The sequence below is a fragment of the Nannobrachium achirus genome (assembly GCF_963921795.1).
Source record: "Nannobrachium achirus genome assembly, chromosome: 22".
NCBI lineage: Eukaryota > Metazoa > Chordata > Actinopteri > Myctophiformes > Myctophidae > Nannobrachium > Nannobrachium achirus.
Window position 1 is genome coordinate 12,864,930 of NC_137829.1, and position 18,667 is coordinate 12,883,596.

Genomic DNA, 18,667 nt, shown 5'->3' on the forward strand with positions numbered 1-18,667 from the left:
GTCTGACCCACATCTTCACTCCATATCCTGCCCACCAACTCTGCAACAGCCATCACTCCTCCTGCCCGTCCGCAGAGGACAGGCCATTCAGGGCGGGTTGTGTAGTGTGAAGGTATTCTTTTATTCTTTGGTTGGGAGGGGGTGGGGGGTTGGGGGGTTAGGCTGAATCACAATTGGTATTCTTACAGGCACTGTGCTTTGTTCCAGGGGGGGGGTGTGTGAAGAAGACGGAGGGAAGGTTATAGAAGAAAGAGAGAGAGAGAGAGAGAGAGAGAGAGAGGGTGTAGAGAAAGAGGGTGGAGAGAGAGAGAGTGAGACAGAAAGGGAGAATGAGGCTGCCGCTCGGTTGAAGGTCAGCGGGTTAAGCCGACGGGATCCTTGGAGACGGGGCCCTGCCGAAAAGATGGTAATGACCCAAGCCATGATTCATTGCAAAGGCATCCATCACACACTCTCGTGTTGTGTTGTGCTCTGCTGTGTTTTGTGTGTGTGTGTGTGTGTGTGTGTGTGTGTGTGTGTGTGTGTGTGTGTGTGTGTGTGTGTGTGTGTGTGTGTGTGTGTGTGTGTGTGTGTGTGTGTGTGTGTTGAATGACGTCACCCCATCATTGCCAGAGCTAGTATAGGCTGTCAGGGGCCTGACAGAGAGGGTGTTTTCATTTCAAACTGGCAGGGTGACGGACAGCTAAAGGAGGGGAGTGGGGTGGGGTGTGGTGGGGGGGGAGCTCGCATGGGGGAGAATGGCAGGTGCCGCTGGTGTTTACGACACCCCTGGGAGGACATTTGAAGTTGTTGACTTGTCAGGGCGCTGTCACACCACTGCCTGAATAGCATTAATGGCTCGCGACGTCCCTATTTTTAGCTCCGCTGCTGATTGCGTTGTCTGTGAAAGTTAGGACTTCAACTTAATCATTGTTTACCTAGTTTTTTCCCTGCTCCTCCCCCCACCTCTCTCTCCCTCTCTCTGCGTGCTCAGTGCAGTTTGAAGCAGGTTAATTGAATGGGGCCGCTGGAAGAGACATAGAGATAAGCCACAGCTATCAATGTGGACCAGGGCCCACTTATTCTCCGCAGGTTCCAGGAATTAAACATAGCTTTATACTAATGAATTGGAGCGCCTCTCCCTCTCTATAATGCTACTCTATATGCTTTCCCAGAAGGCGGGAGGCTTATAGCTGGTATACAATACAGTTATCTCTGCCAGGAGGAGATCTCGCCCCTGTCTGTGTGTAGGTGTCTGACTGCTAATCTTGCAAATCGTCGTGAAAACCTTGTATGTCCAAAACCGTTTTGTATTTATGATTTTAAAAATGATCTAAACTAGGGAAAATAGCCGATCTACAAGCACACAACGCCTTGCGGGTGCGAGGCGTTGTGTGCTTGTAGATCTGCTATTTTCACTAGCTTTGTGCGACAGTCTTGTATGATGAAGCAGGGCTTTACTTTACGGAGAAAAAAAAAAACGTTTGAAACTTGGAGATACAAGGTTTCTGCCCGACAGTGACGAAATTATAGTAGGCCGATCAGCATCATGTCTTGAACACACTGGCAGCAGGCAAAGGACCTCAATCCTCTTGTATTTTTCTAATCTGTCAACCGCAATTATGTTTGTTTGTTTGTTTTGTTTTTCTTCCAATTTATAATGGCAGAGCACTCGTCTCTCCAGGCTATGGGGTAACTACCCAGTCGCAGCAGACTATGGACTGTAACTAGACATTTCATTTTTTATTTTCCCGAAATAAATTATACAAAATGAATGAAAAAAGGTAAAACACGCTCCCCCTCAAGCATTAGAAGCAGGATCAGTCACCAGAGCCATGCAAGGACGGGGGTTAAAATGGAGTTTGAAGTTACATTGGGTTTATGTAGTCTGATCAAATAAATAGGCCATCAGATATCCAAATACTAAATCAAGCAACTTAAAAACCGTTTGGGGTCCTCACAAAAGCCTGATAGTAGACATTAAACATGTTTAAATACGAACCTTTGTCTTCAAATATCATAAGGCAAACATTCTGGTGAAAACAGGCGAACCTTCAAAAATCGCCGATTTACAACAGGTTGGCTATTTCCTGCGAAGAGATTTGGTGTGGAGGGACTAAAGGATAGTATTAGAAGCCAAGTATAGACCCCTGAGGACCCCATCAACCACTTCAATAGACTGACTTAAACTATTGGACCTGAGTTGTCTCTGTCTGTACTTGCTGGCACATCTAAATGGCAGATCCACAAGGTCTACAAGGTGGTAGGCGTTACGGAGATCCACAGCGAACCCCTACTTGCAATAATCTCCCCAGAAATGTGTTGACAGCCATGCTATAAAAATGATTGCCATATACCGTGTACTGTACATATCATTGTTGGAAACCTTGTATGTCCAAAACAGTTTCTTTTGTATTTATCATTGTATCACACAACGCCTCACGGTGCGAGGCGTTGTGTGCTTGTAGATAGGCTATTTTCACTAGTTTTGTGCAACAGTCTTATATGATGAGGTAGGGCTTTAATAATTTACTTGCAAAAAAAAGAAAACATGCAAATTTGAAACGTGGAGATTCTGCTGGACAGTGATGATATCTGTTACCCATGACAGAGAGAAGGGACGTCGTGTAGTATACCTGTGGATTATACTAGTGACAGCTAGCTCATGTGGACTATGCGTCCCACACGTGCAATGTGTAAATATGTAGATATTGATGTTTTTATTGATCTCTCTCTCTCTCTCTCTCCTCCCCTTGCCCCCCCTTCTTATTCTTCCCTTTCTTCTTCATGGAGAAAAACCAAAAACGGATTTCGCCCACTGTTTTACACCTGTAAACCTGTGATATGACAATGACGTTGATTCTGATTCTGACAGAGAAAAGGGCCAACATGATAGATGCAGTTTATCATTATTTTGAGGGGTGGTCAGAGTGACTTTGTCTGTGTCTATGTCCTTATGTCCCATATGCATCATGAGCTGCAATACCGCTGGTGACCAAGTGGCGCTGTTGTGTCACACACACACACACACACACACACACGCGCGCGCGCGCGCACTCACTTCAAACTTGGTACCATTTTTTTGATTTTCAATCCAGAAAAAAACCCTCGTCAGACTACTGACGAGACCAGTGCCACAGAACGGGTGGTAGGCTGGTCCGTCTGCACCAGCCAGCTCCCTGTCAACCTCTGCCAGCTCCAGTACTGCCCCCCCCCCCCCCCCCCCTCTCTCTCTCTTTGAGTCGGTCAGAATCACAGGCGGGTTATTTTTAGTGAGAGAAGCCCAAACAACAAAGTGATACCCAAGACAGAGAGAAGGGCCATCTCTCAGACCTGTAAACCAGTGGTTCTCAAACTTTTCAGGCCGTGACCCCCCAAAATAAGGACCCCCCCACCCTGACGAGCATTAAGATAACACGGTTCTATTGTGAAAATAGCAGATCTACATGCTCACAACGCCTCGCAATTTCACAATTTCTGCCTCTAATATTTGACGATTTGTCAAATGTTTAATTTGTCGTTTTAGAGGTATTAAAAAGTCCTTACATTGTCACTTTAGAAATGTGCAGATACGTTCTATACACTTAAACTTTATGTTGGTTTGTTTACTGAACAATGTTGCTCATTAAGTTAATCATCTGGGGACCCCTCTAGGGGTCCTGACCCACATGTTGAGAACCACTGCTGTAAACAAGCGGCCCGTGCAGTCAGGGTAGCCAAGCACCAGTGTGCGTTCGTGCATGTGTGCATGTGACTGTGCGTGCATGCATGCGTGAGTGTGCCAGAGACCCTTTGGAATGCTGGCTGCATCCGCAAATATAGGCCCAAGACACAGTGATATAATGTGAGATTATTGATAGAATTCAGGTGTCATAGCAGCGTCAGCAGTGATACTTGTAGAGGTTAGTGATGCGTGTGGGGGCTGACGCTTATTGGGTGGGTTTAGGGGAGCTTTTAGACGCAATTAACGCAGGTTCGGATTGCATGGGTTTGGTGGGTCGTTAATGAATAAAAGGTTTCGGGGTCAGGTCGAGTGGTCTCTCATTATGGGCACATTGAAACTGATTTTTCAAAATCAGATTTGAAGTCTTGGCCTTGTCTTAACAAGAGTGGAATATAATAGGTCAGTGGGCAGAGGAGCTGAGGGAGAGGAAGAGAGAGGGGAAGGGATAGAGAGAGAGAAAGAGAGAGAGAGAGAGAGAGAGAGAGAGACATTAGCATGCTGATCCCATCCTCTGTTTAGTTGCTTAGCTCACCCTCCCCTCTCCATCCACCCTCAACCCGCCCCCACTCCAAAGCCTCTTGGCTGGCACGCCGGTCTCCATGTTTACACGATAAACAAACCACAATGAGGCCAGCGTCTTTTCAATGCGGCCCCTTTTGTGTCGTTTGTGGCGTGCCTACGATATTAGCAACAGTCAACAGTTGCGTAACTGTTTTGGTTAGCGACTGATGGCCCTAGTTGGCCGCGATCGGGAAGGTCTTTCTCACCTTTTTCTAATTTTTTTCCCTTCTTTTTTTGTCCTCTGTTTCCCAGGCGACGGAATGGGCACCGGACGAAGAAACCCGGAGGTCCTGTCAGAGCAAAGGAAAAACAGAGGTAACGTGCTTCCACGCTCACCAATTACAACACTTCTTGTCAGTAGTGCCCGTCTATTGGCTTATCATGGGACTGGCTGATTGGGAGGCTGGGAGGCTGGGGGGGGGGGGGGGGGGGGAAGGCCGCAGCGTAGGTAGAGAATCTGCTTCGGCCCTTTCAATCAAAAGCTGTTTTTTAGTAGGGAAGAGGTCAAAAAGCACACTGTCTGACAAACAAACTATATATGCACGCATTCACATAGGCTCACCGGGCCTGTTTAGTAAGCCGGTCAAGACGAGTGCTCCTCAAAGGAGGCTGATAACGAACGCCGTGATCGGTTAGGCTTTTTTTTCCCTTCTTTGTTTCTTTGTGAGAATTGATTGCCATGTCATTTTTTATCTTCAAAGGGGCCCACAGAGAGAAAGACAAAAAAACTAAGCGGAAAAAACAGGCAATCACTTCTCCGTGAAACCTGCACGGCCGCGATGACCTCAATTCTCCCCCGGAATTCAAAGTAGCATTATCTACCCTTAATAAAATTGTTAAACAACAGAACGCAGAGTCGTTACCTATACGGAATATCAAGAGAAATGCCATCGCGTTCATCGAGATACTAAAGTGGCTGTCTTTGAAGGTCTTGGTTAGTGTCCTTTTAGTGTCTATGACAACGGGCACAAACAAACACACACACACACTCTCACACTCTCTCTATCTCTCTTCTCTCTCCCCCCCACAATGAGAATCAAAAGTAAATATAGGGAAGACCTGTCACTTTTTTAAGTCTTCAAGCTGATACCAGAGGACATTGTCCATTGCTTTTCCAACAGCACCATACAGTATATATTGCAATATGCCGGCTATGTAAGATAACATACCACATTCACTGTGGTATCAAGCACCGAAAATAGCCGACCTCCAAGCTCACAACGTGTCGCAGCACGACGCGTTGTGAGCTTGGAGGTCTGCTATTTTTCATATTTTCTCCACAAAGCCCTTTTAGAAATTTCAGCCCCTGCCTTTCTAACATTCTCTGCACGTCCCTGCATAGAGTAACAGGCCTCTGACTTCTGACAAAAACAGTCCATGATTCTGTGTTTTCATTCTTCAATCCCCCAACCCTGTCCTCCCTAACGCCCCCTGTAGGTGGAATGTCAGAACTACATCAGAGTCCTACTGGTCAACAAGACCGAGGTCATGACCTGTGGCACCAACGCTTTCCAGCCGCTCTGTATCACCCGCGAGGTAGGAGGATCTGTCTGTCTGTCTGTCTGTCTGTCTGTCTGTCTGTCTGTATGTCTGTCTACAGATGTGCCATGTCAACTCTTCAGGCTTTACTGCTCTTTTTCTGCAAATGCATGGTTTCTTTCCCTGTTTTGCCTTTTTAATTTTTATGGAGAATGGAGCGTATTTTTGCAGAAACCCGCCAATGGCAAGAAACCACTCCATTCCCATTGAAAAGCAGAATCCACCTTCATGGGTAGATTTAAACTTTGAAGTCAGAGAAGGTCATTGAAATAGCAAAAATAGCTGATCTACAAGCTCAATGTTCTGCCAATCCAGTATGTGTGACGTTTTGAAATGGCACATCTGTATCTATCTATCTATAGTATCTACCTATTTACCAATGGAATATCAAGAGAAATACGATATCTTTCTATCTGTCTGTCTGTCTGTCTGTCTGTCTGTCTGTCTTACCTAAGAGATAAAACATTACCCTTTCACTCCCCAAGGGTGAGAATTGCGTTGTTAGCGCTGCCAGCAAAAGCACAGCGAAAAAGAATCGGATCAAATGAAACCACAAAGATAGCTATCCGCCTCTCTGACTGTAGTGTGCCTCCGTCCGTGCCAGGTGGGCAACATGAGCAGCGTGCTGGAGCGAGTGAACGGCGTGGCGCGGTGCCCGTACGACCCCCGCCACAACTCCACGGCCGTGGTGACGGAGAGCGGCGAGCTCTACGCCGCCACCGTCATCGACTTCTCGGGCCGAGACCCCGTCATCTACCGCAGCCTGGGAGGCATGCCACCGCTCCGCACCGCCCAGTACAACTCCAAGTGGCTCAACGGTAAGCTGCTGTTTCAGCATCAAACTATTGTACTTGTCTGAATTTATTCTATCTTCTATCGTCTCCTAAGTCATTGGTTCTCAACCTGTGGGTCGGGACACCCAGGGGGGTCCCCAAATTATTTTGGGGGGGGTCCCCAGATCATGAACTTAAAGTTATACCATGTAACTTTTTTTATAAAACAAATCTTAAAATTGTCCTAACTGTTAAAAATCGCTAAAGTTTTAGAACACCCACTCCGTTATTTTCAGCTTCTAAAGCCTTCTCTTTATATGTTTTCCATGATCCTGAACGGGCCCCGGTTTTCGCGGAAAAATTACGTCATCACACTACCGGCCAATCACAGCGAGGGTTATACACTGCCGGCCAATCACAGCGCATCTTGAAGTGGGGTCGCTATGGCGGCCATATTTGTAGTCGCCCGTGTGTCTCTATACTCAAAAGGTAATCTCGCCTACCAGGCAGGGTGAAGGAGTCCTTTTCTCCGGAATGCCTGAACGCACAGGAACCAGGGACCCCTCTAAAGATAGATCTCGGCGAGGTGGAGGCAGACGCGGGGGTGTGAAGGTACGAAAAACGGCCGAAAGACGCGGACGCGACCGTGGTTTACTATAGGGCTACTGACCACTAGTTGAGCATCTTACACAGTATAGCTTTAATGTGCAACGTTGTTTTCTCACTCAACAGTAAACAACATGACGTTTAAGTCTATAGAGGGTTTATGCACATTTCTAAAGTGACAATTTAAATCATTTTGAATACCTCTAAAATGACAAATTAAACATTGTCCAAATTGTCTACATTTGGCCGATGTTGGCAGAAATTGTGATCTGCCAATTTCACAATAGAACCGTGTTATACAAAATGTAATGCCTCAACTCTTCGTGCTCGTCAGGGTGAAGGGTCACCAGTTCAAATATTATGATTATTTTGGGGATTGCGGCCTGAAAAGGTTGCAAATTATTAATTACAAATTAAACTTTTCACAAATATGGTGGATGGAGGACTGACATCATAGATGTCTGACATCATAGACCACATGAGACTGACACAGTATGTCCATATATAAGCTTTCCAAGATATGGGCTTAATATTGATGACATCAGGGATCTCCATATACAGTATGAGGATAAAAGGGACAAGGACTGACACAGAGATCTCCATATATGGTCATTCATTTATTAGTGAATACATTTTCCCCATTGACTTGAATGGGGTAAATTCAAATAGTTTTATCTAGGGTTCCATTCGTCAAATTGTGTCAATAATTTACAGTGGCGTCAGTTCAGCAAAAGCTAAGGTAGGGCAACATGACTGGTGCCATACCTTAGCAACAGGCATGATGAATTTAAGTACATTTAATTCTTTTTCCCTGTAGCCAAGGTATGGCAGCTGCCATACCTTGGCATACCCAATTGACGCCTCTGTGCATTTATCACAGGTTTATCCAACGTCGCTCATTCTTTCTTGGCCAGATTTGTGGTTCCTGGGTTTCCACATTTCCACAAGGTTTCAGTTCTGCCATGACCATGAATGGCAGGCCAGTGTGTTGGGTTATGATAACACAAAGATTTGTGTTAGAGCTTTGTGCAGTCGCTGTGTTTCCCTGAACTACTGTCCCTGTATCAAGTGTGAGAAATCAGACCTAAATAGGATTAGTAATCTGATCGTGTGTGAGCGCTTGCAGGACTTTTAACTAATCCACACAAGCTTAAGTTGTAAGGTTAAGTCTTAGGTGTCAAATAATCATTAAACATTCCAGTCACTTGGCACTGCAGATGGGCCAAGTGTGCGTTTTCTTTTTTTGTTTTTTTTGTTCAAACAGCCAATTTGTGCCAGCCAAGTTTGATCAGTCTGTGAGGAGTATATTTTCAAAGGCTTACAAATACCATTAGGACCCAAGGTTGTGTTGTGCTATGTCAACACAGCGAGGGGTGCAGGGTTTGGGTGAGTGCGAGGAATGCTAAGGGAAGATGAAACGACTTTGGCCATACTGTCGGTTTAGTGTTACCGAAGGTGTCAATAATCCCGCCGGCTGCTGACGGTGGGCCTTTTCCTCGGAGCGAAACCCCAGACAAAATAGAAATCCATCCACGCACACCCCTGACTGCAGCAGAAAATTCTGAAAACCATCAACAAGAGCCATCAGACGTCATCGGATCGAACAGGGGCATGGGGCAGCGAAGAGAAGGGAGTGGGAAGGAAACCGCTTGGAAGACTGGGTCAGCCATGATAGTACACAGTATTATCTTCGGTGTTCATGTATGCCTTTGTAACTCCAAGAGGAGTGTAACCAACTGGATCCTTGCGTGTCCATTTCGTTACAATAGAGCACTTGCCCTTGAATCACAAGCCTCTGTCTTTGATGCCAGCCAGCGCCTACTCAGCGTATGAGTATCATGGCTTGGGTAACAAAGACGTGCTGTAACTACTAGGAGCTGACGATGGAGCTGCACTCCACGGCAGCAATCCATCTCCCTGCTGTCTAGCACATTGTAAAGGGGATAGACACCCTCGTTGATCGGCTGATACCCACAATGAGCCACTTTGACTTACTTATTACTTACAGAGTTAAAGGAATAATTCACCCCCAAAATGACTTTTTTTCCTATCGATTACTCACCCCTTTTTTTGTCGCGTTCCTAAGACAATAATTATATTTTAATAAATGTACCCCCATTGATACCGGATGGTGACACAAATGCATTTGCGTCTCCATCTCAAGTTCATCTCAAGTCTCCATGGCGTGAGTAATCGATAGGTAGATAAGTCATTTTGGGGGTGAACTATTCCTTTAAATTAACACAGGTTTTTACCATGTAAGACTTGGAGTGGGTGGTGGTGCAAGGCATCATGGGAGCATCAAAGTGTCAGCGATAGGTGGGAAGGGGAACGGGAGAACGGAGGACAAAGGAGTGCAGTTTGTCCGTTCTGTCTTTCAAGCCGCACCTGTATCGCCCACAAAGTGTGGTGAGCAGTCATGTGCACACATTGACATCAAAGAGGGCTTGAGCCCCTGCCCTTTTACCCGTCTGTAAAATGTGCACTCTCCAGACCATGAATGCAGTTTTTACTATGGTGAAAGAAATGCAAATGCCCTCTTTCCATGGCATACCTGAAGGCGGCATTCAAGAGAATTGCCTTGTCCAAACTCTCCTGAACTTGAATGCAGCATCTTATGTTAAAATAATTGCCCTTTCTGTGTAGAAATTATGCTTATGATTATGCCTAGTTCAGTGTGGTATAATGCAGCGCGACACGTTGTGAGCTTGGAGGTCTGCTAGAAATGTCAGCCCCTGCCTTTCTAACATTCTATGCACATCCCTGGTGGTGAATTGTTCAAGACTGTTTGTGTGAAGTTGCTGGAGGTAGCAGTGGGTGTAAGGTGTGTGTGGCGAGGAGGAAGGGGGGGGTGGGGTGCACGAGTAAACGGCAGATTCTGGAATCAGCGAGTGGCGTAATTATTCCTCGCGGAAGGGAGAGGGTGAAATGACAACACACAACATGTCTCACACCGCCTGTGTGTGTGTGTGTGTGTGTGTGTGTGTGTGTGTGTGTGTGTGTGTGTGTGTGTGTGTGTGTGTGTGTGTGTGTGTGTGTGTGTGCAGATTGCATGAAAGTCTGTGCCTTCGTGTGTGCGTGACCTCGGTGGGCGTGTGTCTCTGTGTATTTACACACGTGCATGCGTGTGTGTGTGTGTGTATGTGTGTGTGTGTGTGTGTGTGCGTGTTTATGTGCGTGTGTGTGTGTGTGTGTGTGTGAGAGAGAGAGAGAGAGAGAGAGAGAGAGATTGTGAGTGGGTGTAGTAGAAGAGATGAGTCGCAGAGACAGTGTGCTCATCAGCATAATCACAGCTGGTTCCAGACATGCGTATACAAAAACACACAAATATGCACAGGCACACAAACACACACGTAAGCAAGCACGCACGCACACACACACACACACACACACACACACACACACACACACACACACACACACACACACACACACACACACACACACACACACACACACACACACACACACATTCGCAGAAGTAAATATTTTGGCCTGTGCAACACAGAGAGACACGCATGCGATTAAAGACAGAGCCTATATACTTTGCTTCGTGGAGGTTTTTGCCCGTGTCATGGAATAAGATGAATCCCGCTGGATTCTGGGTGTGAATGAAAATCTCATTTCCAGTCCTAAGCCTCTGCAGTCGGGGGGGGGACACACACACACACAGACAGGCTGTGGGACCCTGTATCTAATCAATCTGTTCCCTTATTGGATTGGTCGCCTGCCAAGTGCTGACCGACGCTTTTCGATCATGCATCTGTATGAGGAGAGATTATGGAACTGTGGGCTAGCGGTATTGAGTGATATGGAACAATTTCCATCTGATTCTCTCAGTATCTCATAAAACTATATATACAGTATATTTCTCTCCTTCTCACCATCCCTGCCACGCTCTGTCTCCCTCTCTCTCCTCAATTCAATTTAACATGATGTCGGCGTAGATTGGGCTCAATACCATTGCCAAAGCAACTGTTCAGCTTCTCTCACATCTCACATGTGCACACGCACACACGCAGGCACGCACGCACGCAGGCACGCACGCACGCAGGCACGCACGCACGCACGCACGCACGCACGCACGCACGCACGCACGCACGCACGCGCACACACACACACACACACACACACACACACACGTTAGTGAAAAAAACACAGTAGACAACATTCTTCGCCATAGTTTTAGTCGACGAAATGAGTCTTGAACAAAAGTAGTGAAAATAACAGATCTACAAGGTGTTGCGATGCCGATGCAACACGTCAGGTTGCATCGGTGGATGCAACCCAGACCCCCCTCAGCCTACCACCTGGCCAAGCCTTTTTCCTGCAGGAAACCCTGCACATTGTAGGTTGGCTATTTTTTTTTTCTTCTTTTTTTTACATTGGTTGGATTGGTTGAATGATTGCTACAAAATCCCGTTCTGATGTGTCTCGGTACAGAGCTGACTGTTATTGTCATTCTCATCCCTGCTGAGCCCCCAGCCAGCCTGTTATATTGAACTATCTGTTTAACACTCCGCATGGGGGGGAAAAAAAACAACAACTAAAAACAAAACACTGTTTGTCAGATTCTCACCCACACAGTCTCAATAATGTTATGCAGAATTCGTCGACTCGATGTGCCCTTTGCTGATGTACACGTTACACTCGCCATGGAAAACACTTGGGATGTGCATTTGGTATGCACGCATGACTCTGTGTGAACATGCATCCATGCTTGCGTGCACGCACACACACACACACACACACACACACACACACACACACACACACACACACACACACACACACACACACACACACACACGCACACACACACACACACACACACACACACACACACACACACACACACACACACACACACACACACACACACATACGAACTAAACTATTGTATGCACAAACATACACGCACATGCCCCCTAGCTGTAATGAAACCGATGCTATATAATATATTACCAAGGCTGTTTCCTCATCCTCCGTTACGGTAATTGCTAATCACCTGGCAGTCATGGCACCACTCACGTTCCCTTTACATCTGCATGCTCGTTAGCGACTGTTGCCAGTCGCCACTGGACAAATCCATTTCTCAATTAGCGCATTCAGGACATAACCTACCATATGTGAGCAAGGGATTGGTTTGACAGTTTTTTTTTCTCCCCTCCAGGTGCGTCTAAATAATAAATGATAGCCGTTGGTAACAATGCATGCATAGTAATAATTAGGAATCTGCCGGGTATGCACTCTGGTGCTCAAGTTATTTCACAGCGTAGTTAAGCTGAGGCCAACTGTGCTCCAAATAATACTTTATAAAAAAATACATGATTAATATTTCAGAGAAACCATCATCATCTGGCTTGATTGGCGCATGTCCCTATCACCCAAGCGCCGCTTTCATGTGAGATGGTTACAGGCTCAGTGGGAGCTGTCGTAACTCGTAAACACTCTTCCTCGCCCCAAGCGTTCCAACAGAATGAAACGCATTCCGCGGCAGCATCGCTAGTCTGGAGTCGTAAATCACGCTGTGCACTGAACGTCAATGAACACAATATTTGTGTTCGCTGACCTGTTGCAAAAGTAAAGCACCTAACAGTCGCCGTAGAAACCAGAGCATTAATTTGTTTGTTTGTACAAATGGATAAATCCCCACTGAGGATTTTACTGTGTAGTGTGTAGCCAACATTTTCCATTTCCACTCAACCGTGGAGCAGGAGGCGATACCGATTGACAAGTGCCTCTTTGACGTGTCCTCCAATTTGCAAAACAATGGGAATGCGGGAGGTAGTTATAGCCACACTGTCGGCTGTCACTGCTGCTCTGTTGCAAGGCCGTCATCTGGCTACTCCATTAAGACTAATCATCTCAGAGAGAGAGAGAGAAACCTCTTCAGAATTGAATCATATGCAGAAAGATATGCCATATAACTATAGCAACCAGAAAAAACACATTGATTCCTAAGGGACAGCTGTGATAAATTTGAGAGGGTGTCACATAGTCAGGCTGTGGGTTTGTGAAAACATTGGAATTGTCAATTATCAATTCGTAGCATAGATTTGACACTGAGACTGAGTATGAGATTGAGGATAAAAGGATCTGAGGATCTTTAGTTCATGACCACAACCAAACAAAAACATTATTACATTTATATAGGGAGGAAAATTGCACAGGTAAAACAAACTGACCGTCGTAGTGGGGGAGCTCTACGTTGGCTGCCACCCAGGCAGTGTGTTCTACCCTAGAATAGATCACCAGACAGTTAATAGCTAGAGAAGGCTGGAGCAGTCACTCGGGTGATTGTGTGTTTTTGTTGTTACGGAGGTACCACGGGCCTTTATTCTACCACAAACCCCTTCATCTGTGGCCAGTCCGACCGCAGTCTGTTTTTTTTTATCACAGCTCTGAGATGGAATTAGAGGATCACTATAGAGCTGTGGATGGGGAGCCAAGGCCCCCCTCCTGTACTCCCCTCTCCTAAACGCATTATTTTATAAATGGCCCCGCAGGCCCCTGAGGCACTTACTGTCATGGCTGTTCACACAGGTTATCTCTGCCGCCTGTGTGTGTGTGTGTGCGCACACGTGCGCGCGCGTGTGTGTGTGTGTGCAATTGCATGTCTGCATATGTGAATTCTGTGTGACGTTAATACTTGCATTTTGTTCATGCATCCGTGGGAGTGTACCTACGGTACAGTGTACTCTGTGTGTCTGTGTGTGTGTGTGTGCGCGTGCGTGTGTGCGTGCATGCGTGCGTGAGTGTGTGCGTGCGTGCGTACGGGGCTATCACTTAGACTGAATACAGTATAGGTCCCTGTGGGGAAGAGAAAGTGACAGCGATGTTATTTTCTCTCTTGTGTCGCTGCTGTACACATGAGTAATGTTTTGGCTGGTAGCAGCCACTGCCAGTGCAATACTCCACTCTATTACTGTGTCAAAAACACTACCAAGGACAACTCACCACCACCACACGAAACTCTCATCCCAGAATGAAGCCCTTGACATCAGTGTGGCGAGTGTGTCTTACCGTAATGATCACACAGTGTTTGTAATTGTAGTAAGTAGTCGTGCAGTTGAGTTTCTGTCAGTCGAAATGTGTGTTGGTTGGATAGCCTGCAAGGATGATGTCATTGTCCAAAGCCAGTGATCATCAACATACTGCTGAAAAAAAAAAAAACGTTTTGGGAAATAATGTCTTCCAAAAATGTACGGCTAATTTATTATGACTCGTCATAATGGTAGACGATGCTGGTGATGATGAACCATTCAAATTGTTCCCTGTGTTTGACCTTCTTCTTGCATTGTTCAGAGACGCATTGTGAACCTGTAGCATAGGGATGCGATGCTAGGGTTCATGTGGTCAAGCATTTGATCAGCACTTAGTTTTTGAGGGTAATAAATTAGCACAACAGTTGCACTTGCAACAGCAACGACATTCAATTCTTTAGTCCAAGGACTAAAGGATGTTAATTATTTTAGATATTTCAGCTCAACATTAACCATTTACCATTTTTTGCACTGATATTGCGTTCAGTTTGGCGGTGTGACTCTGCTGATGTGATATTTCAGATTACCTGTGCAAGCATGACACAGAATCAGAGATCACAAACCTCCCAGAGCAGAGCATTAATAGCATAATATAACATTGAACCTTCAATTGCATGAATTAACCACATGTCACAGAACAATCCATAACATCACAGTACAGTCACATAAACATCCATTTAACTGAATATCATTTGTTAAATCCACTTGAATCCTAGTATCCCTATTCAGGGGGGAACATTCGCGAAAAATAGCAGATCTACACAACGCTCACAACGTGTCACGTTGCGATGAGTTGTGAGTTTTTAGATTGACACTTTTTGGTGACGAGATTTTGTGTAGACGGTGTGTCCCAAGAACGTTTCTATATGAGTTCCGTTTTACTAAGTACAGAGGCTTTCAGTGATTAGGCCTAGAATAATTTAATGCTTTAACTACTGAAAAATAGCAGATATCGCTGCAAGCTTGTAGATCTGCTATTTTTGAAAAATCTTGTTTTTTTTTGTGCAAATCTTTGAATCTATCTTTTTTAAAAGCAAACATTTCTAAATCAAATATTTGCTTCTGGGTGGTCCCTGGAACAACATATTTTGAGATGGGGGTTCATCCAAATGCATGTAATTCTGGGGGTCCTAGACATGAAAAAGTTTGAGAACCACTGATTTAGAAGAAGACATTTATAGGATCGGGTCAAAGATATTCAAAGACTTGTGCAAATGGGCACGATTTTTCAAAAACAGCAGAACTACAAGCTTTGTGAGCTTGTATATCTGCTATTTTTCAATAGTTAAAGCATACAATAATGGTTAAAGTGGTTCAAATCTAAAGTGACACAGATTTGCGTTCCCGGTCTAAATAGTTTAACATGCCTTCTTGTCCCCCCCCGACAGAGCCTCACTTCATCTCAGCGTACGACATCGGCCTGTTCACCTTCTTCTTCCTGCGGGAGAACGCCGTGGAGCACGACTGCGGCAAGACGGTGTACTCGCGCGTGGCGCGCGTCTGCAAGAACGACATCGGCGGCCGCTTCCTGCTGGAGGACACGTGGACCACCTTCATGAAGGCGCGCCTCAACTGCTCGCGCTCCGGCGAGATCCCCTTCTACTACAACGAGTTGCAGAGCACCTTCTACTTGCCCGAGCAGGACCTCATCTACGGCATCTTCACCACTAATGTGTGAGTGGACGCGTTATTTTATACTTTTAGCTCAGGGGTCTTCAACGTTTTCAGGCCAAGGACCCCCTTAGTTGAGTTAGAGATGAAGCAGGGGACCCCCACACCTTTTTCATAGATTCCATAATAGTTTCATTGTTTGACAGCACAATCATCCGTGTATTTTGGATTCATGTCAATTTGTGTTTTCAGATATTTAACCACTTGAACCGTCAATACTTAACATGATCTTTCACTCTGTACTTAGTCTGCTCTTGTTTCCCCTCTACACCAAACGTCTTTGCCGAGAATAGCAAATCTACAAGCTTCGAGCTTGTGCATATGACTGACTTGTGTCGGACACGTACACGCACGCACACAAATGCACGTACGCAGTACGCACGCACACACAGACACAACCTCAAAAGTTCATGCATACACACAGATTACCTGCTGCTTTTGTATACGCACATGCTCTCAGACGCACACACGCTCTCACCGACAATGACATACCAACAAACAAACAAACAAACAAACACACACACAATTCGTCTCTCAATGCGTGAGCTGGATGGCAGCAACTCGAGTCATTTACATTGTTTTCAGCAACAACATATTAATGCAACGTATAAAATACTCATTACGCTGGCCTGTCACGCCTGACGAGTAAAAGAAAACAGCACTTTGACAAGCAAACCCAAACGGCTGCACTCTCCCCGCCTTGCAACACTTTCAGTTCATAAACATGGTATTTACCTGCCACGAGAAAAGAAAAACGAGACACAAAAGCCGAGAGAGGGAGAGAGAGCAAGATCAAGAGGGAGAGAGAGAGAAGCAGAATGTTCCAACATTAGTGCTCCCTGCTGCTAATGATCAGCATGGAGGCAGGCAAGCTCCCAGCCAGGTTGGCATGGAAGACGGAGCTGCTCGCTCGCTCGCTCGCTCGCTCACTGACTGATGCACTCTCTATTGCATTGGATTAGTCCAGGCAGGGTGGGGGTGTCGCACAATTCATTAGAGAGAGGAGAGACAAAGAGAAGAGGGAGCGTGCGGGAATTAGAGCCTTTGTCATCTTTTTTTCCTTTTTACCCAAAGCAGAGAATGCAGTTGTCATGAAGTCGTTCTAGCGTGCTGTAACCGCATACTCCATCCATTACGTTATCTTGCCCGTACAGCACCATGACGTTCATGAGACTTTATAGCATTTCATGCAAAATGGGTAGGGTGATTATGAGCAGATGTGATGCCTAAACGAATGTGTTATAGTCAAGTATTTATCTGTGGAACCGAGTCACATTAAATCTTATACCTACAATTCCAAGTGCTTATCAGGGTGGGGGTCCCCAGTTCAAATATGTTTATTTCAGGGGTCACAGCCTAAAAAGGTTTGAGAACCCCTGCTGTAGAAGGTAGATGAGAGAAGGGGAAAGTTGGACGGATAAACAGATGTTTGTAAAGAACCATGCTAACAGCTTCAGCCATATCATACATAAACATAGATCATTTCCCCCTGAATGGCTTACTATTTACCTCTTGTTGTACTGGTAGACGGTCACTGGAGCCCCTTTAGAGGGGAATAACTCTGTAAAACCCATGATGCATTTCTTCCTGTGATATCAGACAGACCTGAAAATATCACCAACAACGAGGCGAAAGCTGTCACAGTTTCTGTGCTTATAATTACTTCATTATGACCTTACCAAAGTAGTTGTTTATAATATTGAGCTACTAGCACATATTTAGCTCTGGAATTGACTGCTTGACAGCATCAATTCAAACCTGACGAGTTGAAGGTTACAGAATCTATATGATTATCTACAAAGCATTTACATGTAGTATTTGGTTAGATTTTCACACTGATTTAGATTAACCCAAGGTGTTATTGTGTAGGCAGAGAAACTATAGTTGGGTGAACTTGAGAATGTACAGGAACTCTTGTGTTCCTGTTTGCCTGGAGCTCATGCCTAGTGGTTGCCTCTGTGCGTGTGCGACTGTGTGTGTGTGTGTGTGTGTGTGTGTGTGTGTGTGTGTGTGTGTGTGTGTGTGTGTGTGTGTGTGTGTGTGTGTGTGTGTGTGTGTGTGTGTGCTGTGCACACGCACTGTTGCTTGGGGTTGGTATTCAGATGTATTGTGTCAGGTGGAGAAGTTGAATCCTGCCTCTCACCTTCTGCTCTCTCACTTGCTACGCTCCTGGCAGTTACTTCCACATGGCAACTTTCCATCCACTGGCAGTCATCTGGAGAGAGAGAGAGAGAGAGAGAGAGAGTGTGTGTGTGACAGAGAAAGGCAAACCAGACAAGTTAGAGAGAGAGAGAGAGAGAGAGAGAGAGATAGAGAGAGAGAGAGACCTTCTTTGCCCCGCTTTTCTGCCTCAGCCGCGAACGGTGCTACGTCACATATCATTCTTCCTGAAAGGTCTGTCCTTCTTCCTGAGACGACAATCACTTATCCTTTACAGTCTCTCCTTCTTCCGTGTCTCTCAAGTAAACGTCCCTGACGTATGCGGATGCGACGTGCCTTTGCGCAAGTGGAACCTATACTTCTCTGCCGGAGCCGCCGCTACGTCACTGACTCCACCTTTGCCTTCAGAACCCATGTCGCCTCTCGCGACCGAGTTTTTCCCGGTGAACCTAAGCGCAACGGTGGGGGCTTGGGAGTGTGGGGAACACGCACCACTGACTACTATTGCTGATGATGGAGAGCTTATATAGCTTAGCCTTTGTATTGAAAATGAGAGGCACTCTTGCCGATTTATTAAGAGTCAAGACTCGTCACCAATTGCAAGATAT

General features: G+C 45.8%; 1 protein-coding gene across 1 annotated transcript in view; it reads left to right on the top strand.

Annotated features, from left to right (window-relative positions):
- Nucleotides 1-18,667, top strand: part of sema5ba (sema domain, seven thrombospondin repeats (type 1 and type 1-like), transmembrane domain (TM) and short cytoplasmic domain, (semaphorin) 5Ba) — a gene marked incomplete at its 5' end in the record, with an annotated part of 145,916 nt that overhangs the window by 47,537 nt on the left and 79,712 nt on the right. The window contains 4 exons of the mRNA XM_080752503.1: nucleotides 4,517-4,579; nucleotides 5,702-5,800; nucleotides 6,408-6,621; nucleotides 15,617-15,902. Of these exons, the coding sequence (XP_080608629.1) occupies nucleotides 4,517-4,579; nucleotides 5,702-5,800; nucleotides 6,408-6,621; nucleotides 15,617-15,902 (662 nt within the window). The remainder of the gene's footprint in view (nucleotides 1-4,516; nucleotides 4,580-5,701; nucleotides 5,801-6,407; nucleotides 6,622-15,616; nucleotides 15,903-18,667) is intronic.